Raw genomic sequence first — 22,439 nt, forward strand, 5'->3', positions numbered from 1 at the left:
ATATATGTCCCACATCTTCTTTATCCATTCATCTGTCAATGGACATTTAGGTTGCTTCCATGACCTGGCTATTGTAAATAGTGCTGCAATGAACATTGGGGTGTATGTGTCTTTTTGAATTACAGTTTTTTGTGGGTATATGCCCAGTAGTGGGATTGCTGGGTCATATGGTAATTCTATTTTTAGGTTTTTAAGGAACCTCCATACTGTTCTCCATAGTGGCTGTATCAATTTACATTCCCACCAACAGTGCAAGAGGGTTTCCTTTTCTCCACACCCTCTCCAGCATTTGTTGTTTGTAGATTTTCTGATGATGCCCATTCTAACTGGTGTGAGGTGATACCTCATTGTAGTTTTGATTTGCATTTCTCTAGTAATTAGTGATGTTGAGCATCTTTTCATGTGCCTCTTGACCATCTGTGTGTCTTCTTTGAAGAAATGTCTATTTAGGTCTTCTACCCATTTTAGAATTGGGTTGTTTGTTTTTCTCATATTGAGCTGCATGAGCTGTTTATATATTTTGGAGATTGATCCTTTGTCCGTTGATTCGTTTGCAAATATTTTCTCCCATTCTGAGGGTTGCCTTTTCGTCTTTTATATGGTTTCCTTTGCTGTGCAAAAGCTTTGAAGTTTCATTAGGTCCCACTTGTTTATTTTTGTTTTTATTTCCATTACTCTGGGAGGTGGGTCAAAAAAGATCTTGCTGTGATTTATGTCAAAGAGTGTTCTTCCTTTGTTTTCCGCTAAGAGTTTTATACTGTCCGGTTTTACATTTAGGTCTTTAATCCATTTTGAGTTTATTTTTCTGTGTGGTGTTAGGGAATGTTCTAATTTCATTCTTTTACGTGGAGCTGTCCAGTTTTCACAGCCCCACTTATTGAAGAGACTGTCTTTTCTCCATTGTATATCCTTGCCTCCTTTGTCATAGATTAGTTGACCATAGGTGCGTGGGTTTATCTCTGGACTTTCTATCCTGTTCCGTTGATCTATATTTCTGTTTTTGTGCCAGTACCATATTGTCTTGCTTACTGTAGCTTTGTAGTATAGTCTGAAGTCAGGGAGTCTGATTCCTCCAGGTCTTTTTTTTTCCCTCAAGATTGCTTTGGCTATTGGGGGTGTTTTGTGTCTCCATACAAATTTTAAGATTTTTTGTTCAAGTTCTGTAAAAAATGCCATTGCTAATTTGATAGGGATTGCATTGAATCTGTAGATTGCTTTGAGTAATATAGTCATTTTCACAATATTGATTCTTCCAATCCAAGAACATGGTATAGCTCTCCATCTGTTTGTATCATCTTTAATTTCTTTCATCAGTGTCTTATAGTTTTCTGCATACAGGTCTTTTGTCTCCCTAGGTAGGTTTATTCCTAGGTATTTTATTCTTTTTGTTGCAGTGGTAAATGGGAGTGTTTCCTTAATTTCTCTTTCGGATCTTTCGTTGTTAGTGTATAGGAATGCAAGAGATTTCTGTGCATTAATTTTGTATCCTGCAACTTTACCAAATTCATTGATTAGCTCTAGTAGTTTTCTGGTGGCATCTTTAGGATGCTCTATGTATAGTGTCATGTCATCTGCAGGCAGTGACAGTTTTACTTCTTCTTTTTCAATTTGTATTCCTTTTATTTCTTTTTCTTCTCTGATTGCCATGGCTAGGACCTCCAAAGGTATGTTGAATAATAGTGACGAGAGTGGACATCCTTGTCTTGTTCCTGATCGTAGAGGAAATACTTTTAGTTTTTCAACATTGAGAATGATGTTGCTGTGGGTTTGTCATATATGGCCTTTGTTATGTTGAGGTAGGTTCCCTCTATGCCCACTCTCTGGAGAGTTTTTTCATAAACGGGAGTTGAATTTTGTCAAAAGCTTTTCCTGCATCTATTGAGATGACCGTATGGTTTTTATTCTTCGGTTTGTTAATATGGTGTATCACATTGATTGATTTGTGTATGTTGAAGAATCCTTGCATCCCTGGGATAAATCCCACTTGATCATGGTGTATGATCCTTCTAATGTGTGTTAGATTCTGTTTGCTAGTATTTTGTTGAGGATTTTTGCATCTATATTCATCAGTGATATTGGTCTGTAATTTCCTCTTTTTGTAGTGTCTTTGTCTGGTTTTGGTATCAGGGTGATGGTAGCCTCGTAGAATGAGTTTGGGAGTGTTTCTTCCTCTGCAATTTTTTTAGAAGAGTTTGAGAAGGATGGGTGTTAGCTCTTCTCTAAATGTTTGATAGCATTTACCTGGGAAGCCATCTGGTCCTGGAATTTTCTTTGTTGGAAGATTTTAAATCACAGTTTCAATTTCATTACTTGTGATTAGTCAGTTCATATTTTCTATTTCTTCATGGTTCAGTCTTGGAAGGTCATACATTTCTAAGAATTTGTCCATTTCTTCCAGGTTGTCCACTTTATTGGCAAGAGTTGCTTGTAGTAGACTCTTATGCTTTGTATTTCTGCAGTGTCCATTGTAACTTCTCCTTTTTCATTTCTAATTTTAATTGATTTGAGTCCTCTCCCTCTTTTTCTTGATGAGTGTGGCTAAAGGTTTATCAATTTTGTTTATCTTTTCACAGAACCAGCTTTTAGTTTTATTGATCTTTGCTATTGTTTTCTTTGTTTCTATTCCATTTATTTCTGCTCTGATCTTGATTTCTTTCCTTCTGCTAACTTTTGGGATTTTTTGTTCTGCTTTCTCTAGTTCCTTTAGGTGTACGGTTAGATTGTTTATTTGAGATTTTTCTTGTTACTTTTTTTTTTTTTTTTTAGAAATTTCATGTAATGTCTGAAACATTTATATTAACATATTTCCATACAAATAACCCAATGAAAGTTTAGTATTAGTTGTTTTGTTTGTTTTATACTGCAGGTTCTTATTAGTCATCAATTTTATACACATCAGTGTATACATGTCAATCCCAATCGCACAATTCAGCACACCACCATCCCCACCCCACCAGTTTTTCCCCCTTGGTGTCCATATGTCTGTTCTCTACATCTGTGTCTCAACTTCTGCCTTGCAAACCGGCTCATCAGTACCATTTTTCTGGATTCCACATACATGCGTTAATATACGATATTTGTTTTTCTCTTTCTGACTTACTTCACTCTGTATGACAGTCTCTAGATCCATCCACGTCTCAACAAATGACTCAATTTCGTTCCTTTTTATGGGGGAGTAATATTCCATTGTATATATGTACCACAACTTCTTTATCCATTCATCTGTCGATGGGCATTTAGGTTGCTTCCATGACCTGGCTATTGTAAATAGTGCTGCAATGAACATTGGGGTGCATGTGTCTTTTTGAATTATGGTTTTCTCTGGGTATACGCCCAGTAGTGGGATTGCTGGATCATATGGTAAATCTATTTTTAGTTTTTTAAGGAACCTCCATAGTGGCTGTATCAATTTACATTCCCACCAACAGTGGAAGAGGGTTTCCTTTTCTCCACATCCTCTCCAGCATTTGTTGTTTGTAGATGTTCTTATGATGCCCATTCTAACTGGTGTGAGGTGATACCTCATTGTAGTTTTGATTTGCATTTCTCTAATAATTAGTGATGTTGAGCATCTTTTCATGTGCTTCTTGGCCATCTGTATGTCTTCTTTGGAGAAATGTCTATTTAGGTCTTCTGCCCATTTTTGGATTGGGTTGTTTCTTTCTTTAATATTGAGCTGAGTGAGCTGTTTATATATTTTGGAGATTAATCCTTTGTCCGTTGATTCATTTGCAAATATTTTCTCCCATTCTGAGGGTTGTCTTTTCATCTTATTTATGGTTTCCTTTGCTGTGCAAAAGCTTTGAAGTTTCATTAAGTTCCATTTGTTTATTTTTGTTTTTATTTCCATTACTCTAGGAGGTGGATCAAAAAAGATCTTGCTGTGATTTATGTCAAAGAGTATTCTTCCTATGTTTTCCTCTAAGAGTTTTATAGTGTCCGGTCTTAACATTTATGTCTCGAATCCATTTTGAGTTTATTTTTGTGTATGGTGTTACGGAGTGTTCTAAGTTTATTCTTTTACATGTAGCTGTCCAGTTTTCCCAGCACCACTTATTGAAGAGACTGTCTTTTCTCCATTGTATATCTTTGCCTCCTTTGTCATAGATTAGTTGACCATAGGTGCGTGGGTTAATCTCTGGGCTTTCTATCTTGTTCCATTGATCTATGTTTCTGTTTTTGTGCCAGTACCATATTGTCTTGATTACTGTAGCTTTGTAGTATAGTCTGAAGTCAGGGAGTCTGATTCCTCCAGCTGCGTTTTTTTCCCTCAAGACTGCTTTGGCTATTCGGGGTCTTTTGTGTCTCCATACAAATTTTAAGATGATTTGTTCTAGTTCCGTAAAAAATGACATTGGTAATTTGATATGGATTGCATTGAATCTGTAGATTGCTTTGAGTAATATAGTCATTTTCACAATATTGATCCTTCCAATCCAAGAACATGGTCTATCTCTCCATCTGTTGGTATCATCTTTAATTTCTTTCATCAATGTTTTATAGTTTTCTGCATACAGGTCTTTTGTTTCCCTAGGTAGGTTTATTCCTAGGTATTTCATTCTTTTTGTTGCAGTGGTAAATGGGAGTGTTTCCATAATTTCTCTTTCAGATTTTTCATCATTAGTATATAGGAATGCAAGAGATTTCTGTGCATTAATTTTGTATCCTGCAACTTTACCAAATTCATTGATTAGCTCTAGTAGTTTTCTGGTGGCATTTTTAGGATTCTCTATGTATAGTATCATGTCATCTGCAAACAGTGACAGTTTTACTTCTTATTTTCCAATTTGTATTCCTTTTATTTCTTTTTCTTCTCTGATTGCCGTGGCTAGGACTTCCAAAACTATGTTGAATAATAGTGACAAGAGTGGACATCCTTGTCTCGTTCCTGATCTTAGAGGAAATGCTTCCAGTTTTTCACCGTTGAGAATGATGTTTGCTGTGGGTTTGTCATATATGGCCTTTATTATGTTGAGGTAGGTTCCCTCTATGCCCACTTTCTGGAGAGTTTTTATCATAAGTGGATGTTGAATTTTGTCAAAAGCTTTCTCTGCATCTATTGAGATGATCATATGGTTTTTATTCTTCAATTTGTTAATATGGTGTATCACATGGATTGATTTGTGTATATTGAAGAATCCTTGCATCCCTGGGATAAATCCCACTTGATCGTGGTGTATGATCCATTTAATGTGTTGTTGTATTCTGTTTGCTAGTATTTTGTTGAGGATTTTTGCATCTATGTTCATCAGTGATATTGGTCTGTAATTTTCTTTTTTTGTAGTATCTTTGTCTGGTTTTGGTATCAGGGTGATGGTGGCCTCATAGAATGAATTTGGGAGTGTTTCTTCCTCTGCAATTTTTTGGAAGAGTTTGAGAAGGATGGGTGTTAGCTCTTCTCTAAATGTTTGATAGAATTCACCTGTGAAGCCATCGGGTCCTGGAATTTTCTTTGTTGGAAGATTTTTAATCACAGTTTCAATTTCATTACTTGTGATTGGTCTGTTCATATTTTCTATTTCTTCCTGGTTCAGTCTTGGAAGGTTATACCTTCCTAAGAATTTGTCCATTTCTTCCAGATTGTCCATTTCATTGGCATAGAGTTGCTTGTAGTAGTCTCTTAGGATGCTTTGTATTTCTGTGGTGTCTGTTGTAACTTCTCCTTTTTCATTTCTAATTTTATTGATTTGAGTCCTCTCCCTCTTTTTCTTGATGAGTCTGACTAATGGCTTATCAATTTTGTTTATCTTCTCAAAGAACCAACTTTTAGTTTTATTGATCTTTGCTATTGTTTTCTTTGTTTGTATTTCATTTATTTCTGCTCTGATCTTTATGATTTCTTTCCTTCTGCTAACTTTGGGTTTTGTTTGTTCTTCTTTCTCTAGTTCCTTTAGGTGTAAGGTTAGATTGTTTACTTGAGATTTTTCTTGTTTTTTGAGGTAGGCTTTTACTGCTATAAACTTCCCACTTAGAACTGCTTTTGCTGCATCCCATAGGTTTTTGATCGTCGTGTTTTCATTGTCATTTGTCTTTAGGTATTTTTTGATTTCCTCTTTGATTTCGTCAGTGATCTCTTGGTTATTTAGTAACGTATTGTTTAGCCTCCATGTGTTTGTGTGTTTTACGTTTTTTTTCCCTGCAATTTATTTCTAATATCATAGCGTTGTGGTCAGAAACACATGCTGTTTTCGGATGGAATGTCCTATAAATATCAATTAAATCTATTTGGTGTGTTATGTCATTTAAAGCTTTTGTTTCCTTATTTTTCCGTCTGGATGATCTGTCCATTGGTGTAAGTGAGGTGTTAAAGTCCCCCGCTATTATTGTGTTACTTTTGATTCCCTCTTATAGCTGTTAGCATTTGCCTTGTGTATTGAGGTGCTCCTATGTTGGGTGCATATATATTTATGATTATTGTATCTTCTTCTTGGATTGATCCCTTGATCATTATGTAGTGTCCTTCCTTGTCTCTTGTAACATTCTTTATTTTAAATTTTGTTTTATCTGATATGAGTATTGCTATTGCAGCTTTCTTTTGATTTCCATTTGCATGGAATATCTTTTTCCATCCCATTTGCATGGATATCTTTTTCCATCACTTTCAGTCTATATGTTCCCCTAGTTGTGAAGTGGGTCTCTTGTAGAGAGCATATATATGGGTCTTGTTTTTGTATCCATTCAGTGAGCCTGTGTCTTTTGGTTGGAGCATTTAATCCATTCACATTTAAGGTAATTATTGATATGTATGTTCCTGTTACCATATTCTTAATTGTTTTGGTTTTGTTTCTGTAGGTGCTCTTCTTCTCTTGTGTTTCCTACTTAGAGAAGTTCCTTTAGCATTTGTTGTAGAGCTGGTTTGGTGGTGCTGAATTCTCTTAACTTTTGCTTGTCTGTAAAGCTTTTGATTTCTCCATCAAATCTGAATGAGATCCTTGCCAGGTAGAGTAATCTTGGTTGTAGGTTCTTCCCTTTGATCACTTTAAATATATCATGCCACTCCCTTCTGGCTTGTAGAGTTTCTGCTGAGAAATCAGCCGTTAACCTTATGGGAGTTCCCTTGTATGTTATTTGTCATTTTTCCCTTGTTGCTTTCAATAATTTTTCTTTGTCTTTAATTTTTGTCAGTTTGACTACCATGTGTCTTGGTATGTTTCTCCCTGGGTTTATCCTGCCTGGGACTCTCTGAGCTTCCTGGACTTGGGTGGTTATTTCCTTTCCCATATTAGGGAAGTTTTCAACTATAATCTCCAGATATTTTCTTGGGTGCTTTCTCTCTCTCTTCTCCTTCTGGGACCCTTATAATGCGAATGTTCATGCATTTGATGTTGTACCAGAGGTCTCTTAGGCTGTCTTCACTTCTTTTCATTCTTGTTTCTTTATTCTGTTCTGTGGCAGTGATTTCCACCATTCTGTCTTCCAGGTCACTTATCTGTTCTTCTGCCTCAGTTATTCTGCTATTGATTCCTTCTAGTGTACTTTTCATTTCAGTTATTGTATTGTTCATCTCTGTTTGTTTGTTCTTTAATTCTTCTAGGTCTTTGTTAAACATTTCTTTCATCTTCTCAGTCCTTGCCTCCATTCTTTTTGCGAGGTCCTGGGTCATCTTCACTATCACTATTCTTAATTCTTTTTCTGGGAGGTTGCCTATCTCCACTTCATTTAGTTGTTTTTCTATGGTTTTATCTTGTTCCTCCATCTTAGATATAGTCCTCTGTGTTTTCATTTTGTCTGTCTTTCTGTGATTGTGGTTTTTGTTCTGTGGGCTGCAGGATTGTAGCTCTTCTTTCTTCTGCTGTCTGCCCTGTGGTGGATGAGGCTATCTAAGAGGCTTGTGCAAGCTTCCTGATGGGAGGGACTGGTGGTGGGTAGAGCTGGGTGTTGCTCTGGTGGGCAGAGCTCAATAAAACTTTAATCTGCTTGTCTGCTGTTGGGTGGGGCTGAGTTCCCTCCCTGTTGGTTGTTTGGCCTGAGGCAGCCCAACACTGGAGCCTACAGCTCTTTGGTAAGGCTAATGGCAGACTCCGTGAGGGCTTACGCAAAGCAGTACTTCCCAGAACTTCTGCTGCCCGTGTCCTTGTCCCCGTGGTGAGCCACAGCTGCCCCCCGCCTCTGCAGGAGACACTCTGACACTAGCAGGTAGGTCTGGTTCAGTCTCCTATGGGGTCACTGCTCCTTCCCCTGGGTCCTGATGTGCACACTACTTTGTGTGTGCCCTCCTACAGTGGAGTCTCTGTTTCCCCCAGTCCTGTCAAAGTCATGCAATCAAATCCCTCTAGACTTCAAAGTCTGATTCTCTGGGAATTCCTCCTCCCATTGCCGGACCCCCAGGTTGGGAAGTCTGACGTGGGGCTCAGAACCTTCACTCCAGTGGGTGGACTTCTGTGGTATAAGTGTTCTCCAGTTTGTGAGTCACCCATCCAGCGGTTATGGGATTTGATTTTTTTGTGATTGTGCCCCGCCTACCGTCTCATTGTGGCTTCTCCTTCATCTTTGGATGTGGGGTTTTTTTTTTGGTGAGTTCCAGTGTCTTCCTGTTGATGATTGTTTAGCAGTTAGTTGTGATTCTGGTGCTCTTGCAAGAGGGAGTGAGCACATGTCCTTCTACTCCGCCATCTTTTTTATTTATTTATTTATTTATTTAGACTGTGTTGGGTTTCACCGCTGCGCGCGGGCTTCTCATTGCGGTGGCCTCCCCCGCTGTGCAGCACCAGCCCCAGTTGCACGGGCCTCAGCAGCTGTGGCACACGGGCTTCAGCAGCCGTGGCATGCGGTCTCCAGAGCGTACTCCTCCATCTTGAACCAATCCTCATTTGGTTTTATATTAGCAGTCAAGGTGACTGCTATATTAAAGAATATATTACTGAAAAAAAAGAGTACCTGCAAGACTGTTCTATGCTCTTAGAAGTCAGGATATTGGTTTCCCTTGTTGGGGGCATGGTGAATTAGTAGGGACATAAAAGGACTTTATGTTATGTTGGTAATATTTTGTTTCTTCATGTGGTCCCTAGTTACATGGGTGTGTTTAATTTGTGACAGTTTATGTGGCTTTATGGTTATGTGTGTGATATATGTATGTACGTATGATATACTTCAGTAAAACATTTAAAGAAAAACAATAGTAACTTAAAGCAAAGTATAACTACAAGTAGTTCTTATCTTCTTATGGAGGACTCAAGGTAGTCCACATTTTTAGCTTTCAGCCAAATGTCACACATTTAGAGCACTCATGATAGGCAATACTGGAGTGAATTTAGAACATTCATTTTGCCCCTCTCCTCAAATGAACATAGTTAGCTTACGTTTTTACCCCCATGACTATAAAGGTAATAATACACACACTGATGCAGAAAAGTATAAATAAGAAAGTTAAAATCATTCTGAAATCCTACCACCCAGAGATAACAGCCACAAACATTTTGGTGATCATCCTTTCAGATACATTTTTGTCTGTATTTGTACTTACATATAAATACTTGTTTATAAATGAATCATAGTATTCTTGCCGCCATTTTATTTATTACATTAAAATATACATAATAGAAGTTGACCATTTAAGAAAAATTTTATTGAAGTATAGTTGATTTACAATGTTGTGTTAATTTCTGCTGTACAGCAAAGTGATTCAGTTATGTAGATATTCTTTTTCATATTCCTTTTCATTATGGTTTATCACAGGATATTGAATATAGTCTTCTGTGCTATACAGTAGAACCTTGTTGTTTATCCATTCTTTATATAATGGTTTGCATCTGCTAATCCCAAACTCCCAATCCTTCCCTCCCCCACCCTCCTGGCAACCACAGGTGTGTTCTCTATGTCTGTGCGTCTGTTTCTGTTTCATAGATATGTTCATTTGTGTCATATTTCACATTCTACATATAAGTAATATCACATGTACATAAATTGATCATTTAAACCATTTTAAAATACAGAGTTCATTGACGTTAAGTACATTTACATTGCTGTGCAGCCATCACCACTATCCATCTCCTGAATTTTTCCTTCATCTCATATTGAAACTCTGTACCCATTAAACAGTAACTCTCCATTTTTCCTTCTCCACATCCCCTGGTAACCACCATTCTGCTTTCTGTCTCTATGTATAATTAGACTGTTCCAGGTACCTCGTATAAGTGTAATCCCAGTGTATTTGTCCCATTGTGTCTGGCTTATTTTACTTACCATAATGTTTTCATGACTCATTCATATTATAGCATGTATCAGAATTTCCTTCTTTTTATAAGACTGAATAACATTCCGTTGTATGTATATATATCATTTTGTTTATCTATTCATCTATCACTAGAAATTTGGGTTATTTCTACCTTTTGCTATTGTGAATAATGCTGTTATGAACATGAGTATACAAATATCTGTTCAAGCCCCTCCTTTCAGTCCTTCTGTGTATATACCCAAAAGTGGAATTGCTAGGTCAAGTGATAATTCTTTATTTAATTTTTGAGGAGCCACCATAGTGTTTGCCACAGCACTGCACTGTTTTACATTCCTAACATCAAGGGCTAAGACATTCAAAAGCAACCACACTTACAGGGGAATATAGGTGGTCACTGTGCATGCCCAGGGAAATACACAGGCTCTGAAAAGACCTGAGAAGGCTAACTTTACACCTCAGGATGATCTCCAGTACAGAGACACCATCCAGCAATAAAACAAAACAAAACAACCATATCAAACCCTGGGGAAGTGGAAGAATCTGGTTTCCAAAGTTATCATCTTAAAAAGTTTAAATCCAGTTTTCAGCAGTAACAACAACAAGATCACAAGGCATACAAAGAAACAGGAAAGTATGGCCCATTGAAAGGAAAAGAAATGAATAGAAAATGTCCCTGAAAAAGACCAGGTGACAGATTTACTAAATAAAGACTTTAAAACAATGATCTTAAAAATACGCAAAGAACTAAAGAAAGATGTGGACAAAGTCAAGAAAATGATGTATAAACAAAATGGAAGTATCAGTAAAGAGATAGAAAACATGAAAAAAAGCCAAAAAGAAATTCTGCAGCTGAAAAGTATAACTGAAATTTTAAAAATTGCTAGAGTTATTCAGAAGCCGATTTGAGCAGGCAGAAGAATTAGTGAACTTGAAAATAATACAGTTGAAATGTTCAAGTCTGAGGAACAGAAGGAAAAAAATTTGAAGCAAACAGAACCTAAGGGACCTGTTGGACAGCATCAATTGGAGCAACATACATGTTGTGGGAGTCCCAGAAGGAAAGGAAAGAGAGAAGGGGGAAGAGAGATTATTTGAAGAAATAAAGACAAAAACTTAACAAATTTCATAAAAAACATGAATATAATCATCCAAGAAAGTCCACACACTCTAACGTAGAATAAACTCAGAGACCCGTGCCAAGGCACATTATAATCGAACTATAGAAAGACAAAGAGAGAATGTTTAAAGCAGGAAGAAATGACCTGCCACATACAAGGGATCCTGAATAAGATTTTCAGCAGATTTCTCATCAGAAATGTTGAGGGCCAGAAGACAGTGAGTTGATATATTCAAATGCTGAAAGAAGATACCTATACACCAAGAATCCTATACCCAGCAAAACAAAGGAGAAATTTTGACATTCCCATTTAAACAAAAGCTATGGGAGTTTGTTACCACTAGACCTGCCTGGGAAGAAATGCTAAAGGGTGTCTGTACTTCAGGTTGAAATTAAAGGACAGTAGACAGTAACTGGAAACCATATGAAAAAATAAATACCTCCATTAAAGGTAAATACATGGGCAATTATAAAAGGTAATATTCTTGTAACTTCATTTTTTGTTTTCACATGATTTAGGAGGCATGTGCATTTTTTTTAAATTAGGCTATATTTTTGAACACATTAGTGCAGAAAGATGTGCTTTTGTGACATCAGAAGCTGTATGGGGATGGGGACAGAGCTGTATAGAAGTAAAGTTTTTGCATACTATTAAAGTTAAGCTCATATAAATTCAAATTAGTGTTATAACTTTAGGATATTAAGTGCATTCACCATGGTAATCACAAAGAAGGTAGATATAAATTATACACTAAAGCAAATGAAAAGGGACTTGAAGTTTCACCATAAGAAAAGAAACAGGGCTTCCCTGGTGGCGCAGTGGTTGAGAATCTGCCTGCCAACGCAGGGGACACGGGTTCGAGCCCTGATCTGGGAAGATCCCACATGCCGCAGAGCAGTTAGGCCCGTGAGCCACAACTGCTGAGCCTGTGCGTCTGGAGCTTGTGCTCTGCAACAAGAGAGGCCGTGACAGTGAGAGGCCCGTGCACTGCGATGAAGAGTGGCCCCTGCTCGCCGCAACTAGAGAAAGCCCTCGCACAGAAACGAAGACCCAACACAGCCAAAATAAATAAATAAATAGCGTTCCCTTTAAAAAAAAAAAAAAAAAGAAAAGAAACAGATAAACACAAAAGAAGACATTAATGCAGGAAATGAAGGACGAAAAAGCTGTAAGACCTACAGAAAAAAATTGCAACATGGCAGAATTAAGCCCCTCCTCATCAGTAATTACTTTAAACGTAAATGAATTAAACTCTCCAATTAAAAGACAGTTTGGCAGAATGGGGGCAAAATGACCCTAATGTATACTAAGATACAAATAGGTTGAAAGTGAAAGGAAGGAAAAAGATATTCCATGGAAATAGTAACCAAAAGAGTGGAGATTGCTGTATTGATATAACACAAAATAAACTTAAAATTAGAAAAGATTCCAAGAGTCAAAGAAGGACATTATATGTTAATACAAGTTTTAATACAATAAGATGTAATCTATGCACCTAATAATAGATGGTCAAAATATATGAAGGGAAGTAGATCTATAACAATAGTTGAAGATTTTAATAACCCATTCTCAAAATTGGATATAACAACCAGACAGAAAATAAATAAAGATAAAAGAGGACTTGAACAACACTATAATGAACTAATAGACATATACAGAATACTAATAGACATATACAGAATAGACATATGCAGAATACTCAATGCAACAACAACAGAATACACATTCTTAAGTGCACATGGTACATTCTCCAGGATAGACCACATGTTGGGCCAAAAACCAAGTCTCAATCAGTTTTAAAAAAATAAGAAGGAAAATTAGAAAATACTTAGAGATGAGTGAAAACCACAGCACTATATATCAAAACTTTAGGGATGCAGCAAAAGCTCAGAGGGAAATTATAGCTATAAAGATGCTTTACATTAAAAAGAAGAAAGATATCAATCAACAACCTAACTTTACAACTTACAGAATTAGAAAAAAGAAAAAACTCAACCTAAAGCTAACAAAAAGAAGGAGATAAGAAAGATTAGATCAGAGAAAAAGAAATAAAGACTAGAAAAGCAGGACAGAAAAATCAAACTTAAAGTGAGTTCTTCAAAAAAGCAACAAAACTGATAAACCTTTAGCTAGATTGATGGTGGCAGGGAGGGAAGAAGAGAGGAGGAGGGAGAGGGAGAGGGAATCAAATTCCTAAAATCAGAAATGACGGAGCACTACTATGATTCTACAGAAATAAAAAATGTAAGAGAGTACTGTGAACAATTGTACACTAAAAAAATTGGATAATTTAGATGAAATGGACAAATTCATAGAATTACAAAATCTACCAATAGTGAAACACCAATAGAAAATCTGAATAGACTTATAACTCTTGGGATTAAATTAGTAATCAAAAATCTCTCCCAACAAAGAAAAGTCCTAGACCTGATGTATTCACTGGTGATTTCTACTAAACATCTAAAGAACTAACACCAATCTTTCTCATACTTCTTCAGAAAATTGAAGAAAAGGGAACACTATCTAGCTTGTTCTCTAAGGACAGCATTTCCCATAGCAAAGCCAGACAAAGACACTACGGGAAGAGAAAACTACAAACCAATACTCCTTATGAACACTGATGCAAAAGTCCTCAACAAAATACAAGCAAACAGGATTCAAAAGGATTATACATTGTAAAGCAATTATACTCCAATAAAGATGTCTAAAAAAAAAAAAAAGGATTATACACCATGACCAACTGGGATTTATTCCTGGAATGCAAGGATGGTTCACCTATGAAAATCAATCAATGTAATACACCACATCAACAAAATAAAAAAAACCAAACTATTCCAAAAATTTGAATAGGAAGGAACACTTCCATACTCATTCTAAGAGGCCAGCATCACCCTGATATCAAAACCAGACAAAGATATCACACACAAAATAGAAAAGTACAGGCCAATATCACTGATGAACATAGAGGCAAAAATTCTCAACAAAATATTAGCAAACAAATTCAACAGTACATTTAAAAGGATCATACTCCATGATCAAGTGGCATTTATCCAAGGATGGAAGGATGGTTCAGTTTATGCAAATTAGACATTGTGATATACCACATTAATAAACTGAAGAATAAAAATCATACAATCATCTCAATAGATACAGAAAAAGCTTCTGACAAACTTCAACATCTGTTTATGATTAAAACTCTCAACAAAGTGAGAAAAGAGGGAGCATCACTCAACATAATAAAGGCCATCTATGACAAACCTATAGCCAACATCATACTCAAGGTTGAAAAGCTGAAAGCATTTCCTCTAAGATCAGGAACAAGACAAAGATGCCCACTCTTGCCCTGTTTATTTAACATAGCATTGGAAGTCCTAGCCATGCAGTCAGACCAGAAAAAGAAATAAAAGGAATCCAAATTAGAAACGAAGAAGTAAAACTGTTACTATTTGAAGATGACATGATACTATGTGTAGAAAATCCTGAAGATGCCACCAAATAACTATTAGAAATAATAAATGAATTCAGTAAAGTTGTAGGATACAAAATTAATGCAGAGAAATCTGTTGTGTTTCTTACACTAACAACAAACTGTCAGAGAAATTAAGAAAACAGTTCCATTTACAATTGCATCAGAAAGAATAAAATACCTAGGAGTAAATCTAACCAAGGAGGTAAAAAACTTGTACTCAGAAAACTATAAGACACTGATGAAATAAACTGAAGATGACAGAAACAAATGGAAAGATATACCATGCTCATGGATTTGAAGAATTAATGTTATTAAAATAGCCATACTACTCAAAGCCATCTATAGATTCATTTCAGTACGTAGCAGAATTCCAGTGGCATTTTTCACTGAACAAATAATTCTAAAATTTATATGGAAACACAGAAGACCTCAAATAGGCAATAAAACTGATTTAAAAATGGGCAGAGAACCTGAATAGTCATTTTTCCAAAGAAGACATACAGATGGCCAACAGACACAAGAAAAGATGCTCAGCATCACTAATCATCAGGGAAATGCAAATCAAAACCAGAGTGAGATACCATCTCACACCTGTGAGAATGGCTATTATTAAAAAGACAACAAACAAGTGTTGGATTAGGATGTGGAAAATAGGGAGCTCTTGTGCAGTATTGGTGGGAATGTAAATTGGTGCAACAACTGCAGAAAACAGCATGGAGGTTCTTCAAAAAATTAGAACTACCATATGATCCAGCAGTTATACTTCTAGGTATTTTTCCAAAGAAAACAAAAACACTAATTTGAAAAGATATATTCACTCCTATGATTATTGCAGCATTACTCACAGTAGCCAAGATATGGAAGCAACCTAAGTGCCCCTGATAGATGAATGGATAAAGATGTGTGTGTATATACATATATAAGCTAGAATACTACTCAACCATAAAAAGGAATGAAATCTTGTTTGTGACAACCTGGATGGACCTAGAGGTTATTATGCTAAGTGAAATTAAGACAGAAAGAAAATACCATATGATTTCACTTGTACTTGGAATCTAAAAAACAAAACAAATGAACAAACATAGCAAAACAGAAACCGTTATTGATACAGAGAACAAACGGGTGGTTGCCAGAGGGGAGGGGCGCAGGTAAATGAGTGAAATAGGTGAGGGGGATTGAGAGGTACAGACTTCCAGTTACAAAATAAATGAGTCACAGGGGTGAAATGTACAGAGTGGGGAATATAGTCAATATAGTATCATTATATGATGACGGATGGTAACTAGACTTATTGTGGTGATCATTTTGTAATATACAAAAATACCAAATCACTGTGCTGTACACCAGGAACTATCATAGTGATGTAGGTCAATAATAGTTCAAAAAAACACAAACCAACTCATAGAAAAAGAGATGAGATTTGTGGTCACCAGAGTTGGGGTTTGGGGAGAGTGAGAATTGGATGAAGGTGTCAAAAGGTACAAACTTGCAGTATAAGATAAATAAGTACTAGGGATGTAATGTATGACAGGATGAATATAATGAACACTGCTGTAGGTTATATTTGAAAGCTGTTAAGAGAGTAAATCCTGAGTTCTCATCACAAGGAAGAAATATTTTTTCTGTGTTTTATTTTCTATCTATATGATGATGGATGTTAACTTACTGTGATCATCATTTCATGATGTATGTCAGTAAGTCATCATGCTGTGTACCTTAAACTTATACAGTGTTGTATGTCAGTTGTATCTCAATAAAACTGTAAGGAAAAAAACTTTCTACAAAACTGTCTAAATAAAACCAGTATGCTACTGGCATGAAGACAGTCATAAAGACCAGTGAAATAGAATAGAGAGCCCAGAAATCAACCCTCACGTATATGGTCAAATATATGTGAGGACCATTCAGTGAGGAAAAGACAGCCTTCTCGACAAATGGTGCTATGTAAACCGGATTTCCACATGCAAAAGAATGAGTTTGGACCCTTACCTAAAACCAAAAATGGAAATTAATTAAAAATGGATCAGAGACCTAAATGTAAAAGCTAAAACTAGAAAACTCCTAGAAGAAAATAGGGCCATAGCTTCATGACATAGGGTTTGGCAATGATTTCTTGGATATGACCCGAAAGCCACAGGCAACAAAAAAGTATAACAGACCACATAGACTTCATGAAAATTTAAAAGTTTGTGAATCAAAAGACACAGTAAAAAGAGAAAACAGTAAAAGGGCAACCCATAGATTGGGAGAAAATATTTGCAGAATATACATAGAACTGACCTCGTAAAACTCAACTTAAAAAAGCCCTCTTCAGGCACTTTACTGGTGGTCCAGTGGTTAAGATTGCACACTCCCAATAATGGGGGCCCGGGTTCGATCCCTGGTCAGGGAACTAGATCCCATATGCCGCAACTAAAAGATCCTGCATGCCACAACTAAAAGATGCCACACGCTGCAACTAAAGACCCCACGTGCTGCAACTAAAGATCCTGCACACCACAACGAAGATCCCGTGTGCCACAACTAAGACCTGGTGCATCCAAATAAATATTTTTTAAAAAAAAGCCCTATTCAAAAATGGACAAAGGACTTGAACAGACTTTCAAGTCTATAGAATATTTTTTGAAAAAAACATACCAGTGGTCAGTAAGCACATGAAAAGATGCTCAACATCACTAATCATTAGGGAAATATAAATCAAAATCAGGATGTGCTACCACCTTATTCCCATTAGGATGGCTGCTATCAATCAAAACAAAACATAAAGTAACAAATGTTGGCAAAGGATGTGGAGAAGTTAGAACCATTGATCACTGCTGGCAGAAATGTAAAATGGTGCAGCAGCTGTGGAAAACAGATAGCTGTTCCTCAAAATGTTAAAAATAGAATTACCATGTGATCCAGAAATTCCAGTTTCGAGTATTGCTGTGGGCCGAAGGTTTGTGTCCTTCCCAAATTCATGTGTTGAAGCCCTAATCTCCAATGTGATAGCATTTGGTGGGGGGCAGGGGGTGCTTTTAGCAAGTAATTAGGCCATGAAGGTGGAGCCCTCATGAACGAGATTAGTGCTGTTACCAGAAGAGACACAAGACAAATAATATCTGCCCTCCATGTGAGAGGACACAGCAAAAAGGCATCCATCTGCAAACCAGGAAAAGGTGGCTTCCATCAGGAACTGAATTTGCCAGCACCTTGATCTTGGACTTCCCAGCTTCCAGAACTGTGAAATAAATTTATGTTGTTGAAGCCACCTAATCTATGGTATTTTTATTATAGCAGCCTGACTAATCTAATACAGATATTGGTACCAAGAAACTGTAAGAAACACATAAAATGTGGAAGTAGCTTTGGAACTAGGTTAATGGGTAGAGGCTAGAAGAATTTCGAGTTGCGTACTAGCAAAACCCTAGTTTGCCAGGAGTGGACCTTTAAAGGTGATTCTGGTGAGGGCTTAAGGGAAAAAAACAGAGAGCTGGAGAGAAAGCCTCCATCTTCTTAGAGAACACATAAATAACCATGTACATAATGTTAGTAGAAGTATGGATGGTAAAGGCCATTCTGATGAGATCTCAAACGGAAATGAGAAACATGTTATTGGACAGTGGCGAAAAGGCAATTCTTGATCAAGTGGCAAAGAACTTGGCTGAAGTGTGTTCAGGGTCTACTGTTTTGTGGAAATTAGAACTTGCAAGCAATGAAATTGTGTGTTTAGCTGAGGAGATTTCTAAGCAAAATATAGGAGGAGTGGCATGGTTCTTCCTGACTACTTATAGTAAAATGTGAGGAGAGAGAAATGAAGAAGGAATTGTTAAGCAAAGTGGAACCAGAACTTAGAAATTTGGAGTCATCTCTGTTTGTCCATATTGCAAAACTGAGAAAGCTGGTTCAGAAGACACCAGGTGTATGGCTGACCTATCTGACTGACCATTTGATAAGGAGATTAGTATGGGTGTGACCTATGGATTTTATCAGCTACTCCAGAGAGATCACTGCCAGTCTGAACTGATGGAGATGGATCCAGGTCAGAATAAAGGAAGGCTGTCTGACTTAGATTTTACAGGACAAGACAGTAAAACTTAGGCTTTTAACTTGCACTTTTCTTCAGGGAAAGGAAAGAATGTCCCCAAATCTGATTCAGACATCATCAGGGCCACTACCTCAGTTCCTATATATGCTAGGCTGCCTCCAAGCAAAGACCCCTTACCTGACAGAGCCTCAGCTTGGGTGGGGCCCCCACAGAAAGCTGCAGCATGGTGGTACCCCACCAGCCATGGTGGTGACATTGCCACCCTTGTTGGTCTGAAAGTCAGAATATCAAGCCAGAGAGGTTTATTCTTATTTTTCTTGTTTGTTTGCTTGTTTTTTATTGGAGTATAGTTGATTTACAGTGTTGTGTTAGTTTCTGCTGTACAGCAAAGTGAATCAGTTATACATATACATATGTACACTCTTTTTTTATAGATTTTTTTCCCATATAGTCCATTACAGAGTATTGAGTAGAGTTACCTGTGCTATACAGCAGGTTCTTATTAGTTATCTATTTTATATATAGTAGTGTGTATATGTCCATCCCAATCTCCCAATTTATCCTCCCTTCCCCACCCCGCCCCGCCATCCCCTGGTAACCATAAGTTTGTTTTCTACCTCTGTGACTCTACTCACAGTGGATTATTCTTGAGTCTTAAGAGCTCATGGAGTTTGCCTTGCTAGGTTTTGGACTTGCTTGGGACCTGTCACCCCTTCCTTCTTTCCTGTTTTTTTCTTTTGGAGTAAGAATGACTATTCTATGCCTGTCACAGATTCATAGCTGGAGAAGAATTTTGCCTCAGGTTGAATCATACCTCAGGTCCCAACCATATCTGATTTAGAGAATATTTAGATGAGACTTTGGACTTAAACATTAAAGTTGATGCTGGAATGAGTTAATACTTTTGAGGCTGTTGGGATGGAATGAATGCATTTTGCATATGAGAAGGACATAAATTGTGGCGGGGGTAGGCAGAGGCAGAATGCTATAGACTGAATGTTTGTGTGCCCCTAAATTTCATACATCGAAGCCCTAATCCCAATGTGATGGTATTTGGAGGTGGGGCCTTTGGGAGGTAATTAGGTCATGAGGGTGTAGCCCTTATGAATGGTATTAGTGCCCTTATAAGAGGAGAGACAAGAGGTGAACTCTCTGCCCTGTGAAGATACAGCAAGAAGGCATTCACCTGCAAACCAGGAAGTAGGTTCTCACTAGGAACTCTGATCTTGGACTTCACAGCTTCCAGAACTATGAGAAATAAATTCATATTTTTTAAGCCACGTGGTCTATGGTAATATAAGTATTTACACAAATGATTTGAAAGCAGGGTCTCAAAAAGATACTTGTACACTCTTGTTCATAGCAGCATTATTCACGATAGCTAAAGGTTGTGAAAGCAACCCAAGTGTCTGTCGATAGCTGAATGGATAAACAAAATTTGGTATATATATGCAATGGAATATATTAGGCTTTTAAAAAGCAGGGTGTCTGATACATGCTCCAACATGGCTGAACCTTGAAGACTTTATGCTAAGTTAAATAAGCCAGTCACACACACACACACAAAATACTGTAGGATTCCTCTTACATAAGGTACCTAGAGTAGTCAGATTCATAAAGACAGGAAATGGAATGGTATTTGCCAGGGGCTGGTGGGAGGAGGGAATAGGGAGTTATTATTTAAAGCCTTTGAGTTTCAGTGTTGAAAGCCGTAAAGAGTTCTGGAGATGGGTGGTGGTGATGGTTCACAACAATATGAATGTACTTAATACCACTGAACTGTGTACTTAAAAATGGTTAGGATGGTAAATTTGATGTTATGTATATTTTACGAGAATTGGAAAAAATCTCTACTAATCATAAAGCACGTAACATAGACATAACTTACCTCTAGTTGATACTGATGTGATACTTTTAGTATGTTCAGGCTTTCCTTTAGTTGTAGGTTTTTATAAATCATTAATAAATGTACTGAGATTGTACTCCTGTAATTGTGGGAATACTACTTATTGATTATGAGAGCAAGCTCTGGAATTCATTTACAGTATTCTTTTTTTTTTTTTTTTTGGCCACGCCATGCGGCTTGCAGGATCTGAGTTCCCCAACCAGGGATTGAACCCAGGGCCATGGCAGTGAAGCACTGAGTCCAACCACTGGACCACCAGGGAATTCCCCGCATTTACAGTATTTTTAAAGTTCCTTAGTAGCAGTACCAACAGGTGTTAGAATGGGCTTGCAAAAGCAGTTTTGAAATTTTGTCTAGTATAATAGGATTTACTTTTCTGTTTACTCTTATATTACTTTAATGTTGTTTCCAGAAATAGTGTATACCAACCACATTAATTATTCTTATTTAGTTTATATCCTCCTGTTTTCCTGTTTAATAGATACATTTATATCACAGTAAGAACAGATTTCATTGCCAATAACTCTCCTGGTTTACCCTTAATTTTTTGATGTTCTGTCTTATGTTCTAAATTTAGATATCCAAAGAGAAGAAGAAAAAGTGAAACGATCTGTGAAAGATGCTGCCAAGAAGGGTCAGAAGGATGTCTGTGTGGTTCTGGCCAAGGAGATGATCAGGTCAAGGAAGACCGTGAGCAAGCTCTATGCATCCAAAGCACACATGAACTCCGTGCTCATGGGGATGAAGAACCAGCTGGGTAAGACAGCAGTACCTTACAGCCACATCATTAGCTGATGCTCTTGCCGTTATTATAACACTGGTTTCCTTGAATAGGAAGGACAGTCTTAGCATTGACTTTTATTCTTTACATTGTCTTAATTGGGGTGTTATACAAAAGCAAAATATACTTACTACTCTGATTTTTATTTTATTGTTACTCATTTTCTTTTGCCAGTGTTGTTGAAATAATGGGAAAATCTCCATCTAAATGTACTTTGATTAGAATTTAGACTGTATTTCCTCATGTGAAAAGTGTTGTAAAGTGACCTGAGGGTTGAGTCATAGGCATAAGAAGGAAAGAGTTTCTTCTGTCCTAGGCCCAGAGTTGCCACAGGCAGGATTTTAAATAGTCTAAGTTTGTCTTTGGCTTTCACTCACCTCCTTTTCTGCCTCATCTCTGACTCTCAACCTAATGCTTTCTTACATCTTAGGAACCTTCAGGCCCTGTATTGGGTATTCAGCATACATGTGAACTATCAATTTAATTTTTTAAATTTTTAAATGATATATTTTAAGAAAGTTGCTAGAAGGCTATACAAAAAGCTAATAGTGGTTACATCTGTGGAGCTAGAACAAAGAAATGAGAGTAGAGGAAGAACATTGACTTTTCATTTAACCTGCCCTTGCATTGTTCTACTATGAAATCTGCTATTTTCATAATATAGTTTTTAATACCTTAAAAAACAAACTAAATTAATCAATTGGATTTAGTTGCTAATGAGAATTTATCTTATCCGTCAGGTAGGCTGGGGCAGAAAAGTTGAAACACATTTATATCAAGGGAAGTCCAAGGTGGATCAATGAGTTGACCAGACACAGCTTAACAGAGCCTCAGTTAGGACCCAGGACTTCACTGGGGACCCAAGGCAGGGAGTTCTTTCTAACTTCTCCTTGCTTCAGAGAAAGTAAATATTCTATAAAGATACGTCTCATTGTCTTTGAATATTTCTAGATCCTTACACTAA

At 37.0% G+C, this 22,439-nt stretch overlaps 1 protein-coding gene across 2 annotated transcripts in view; it reads left to right on the forward strand.

Annotated features, from left to right (window-relative positions):
• Nucleotides 1–22,439, forward strand: part of CHMP3 (charged multivesicular body protein 3) — a 70,332-nt gene that overhangs the window by 28,501 nt on the left and 19,392 nt on the right. For both annotated transcript variants that reach the window (XM_082357889.1, XM_082357890.1), the window contains one exon: nt 21,272–21,451. In XM_082357889.1, coding sequence (XP_082214015.1) covers nt 21,272–21,451 — 180 coding nt within the window. The remainder of the gene's footprint in view (nt 1–21,271; nt 21,452–22,439) is intronic.

This window comes from Balaenoptera borealis, assembly GCF_965194805.1.
Source record: "Balaenoptera borealis genome assembly, chromosome: 15".
NCBI classification, from domain to species: Eukaryota; Metazoa; Chordata; class Mammalia; order Artiodactyla; family Balaenopteridae; genus Balaenoptera; species Balaenoptera borealis.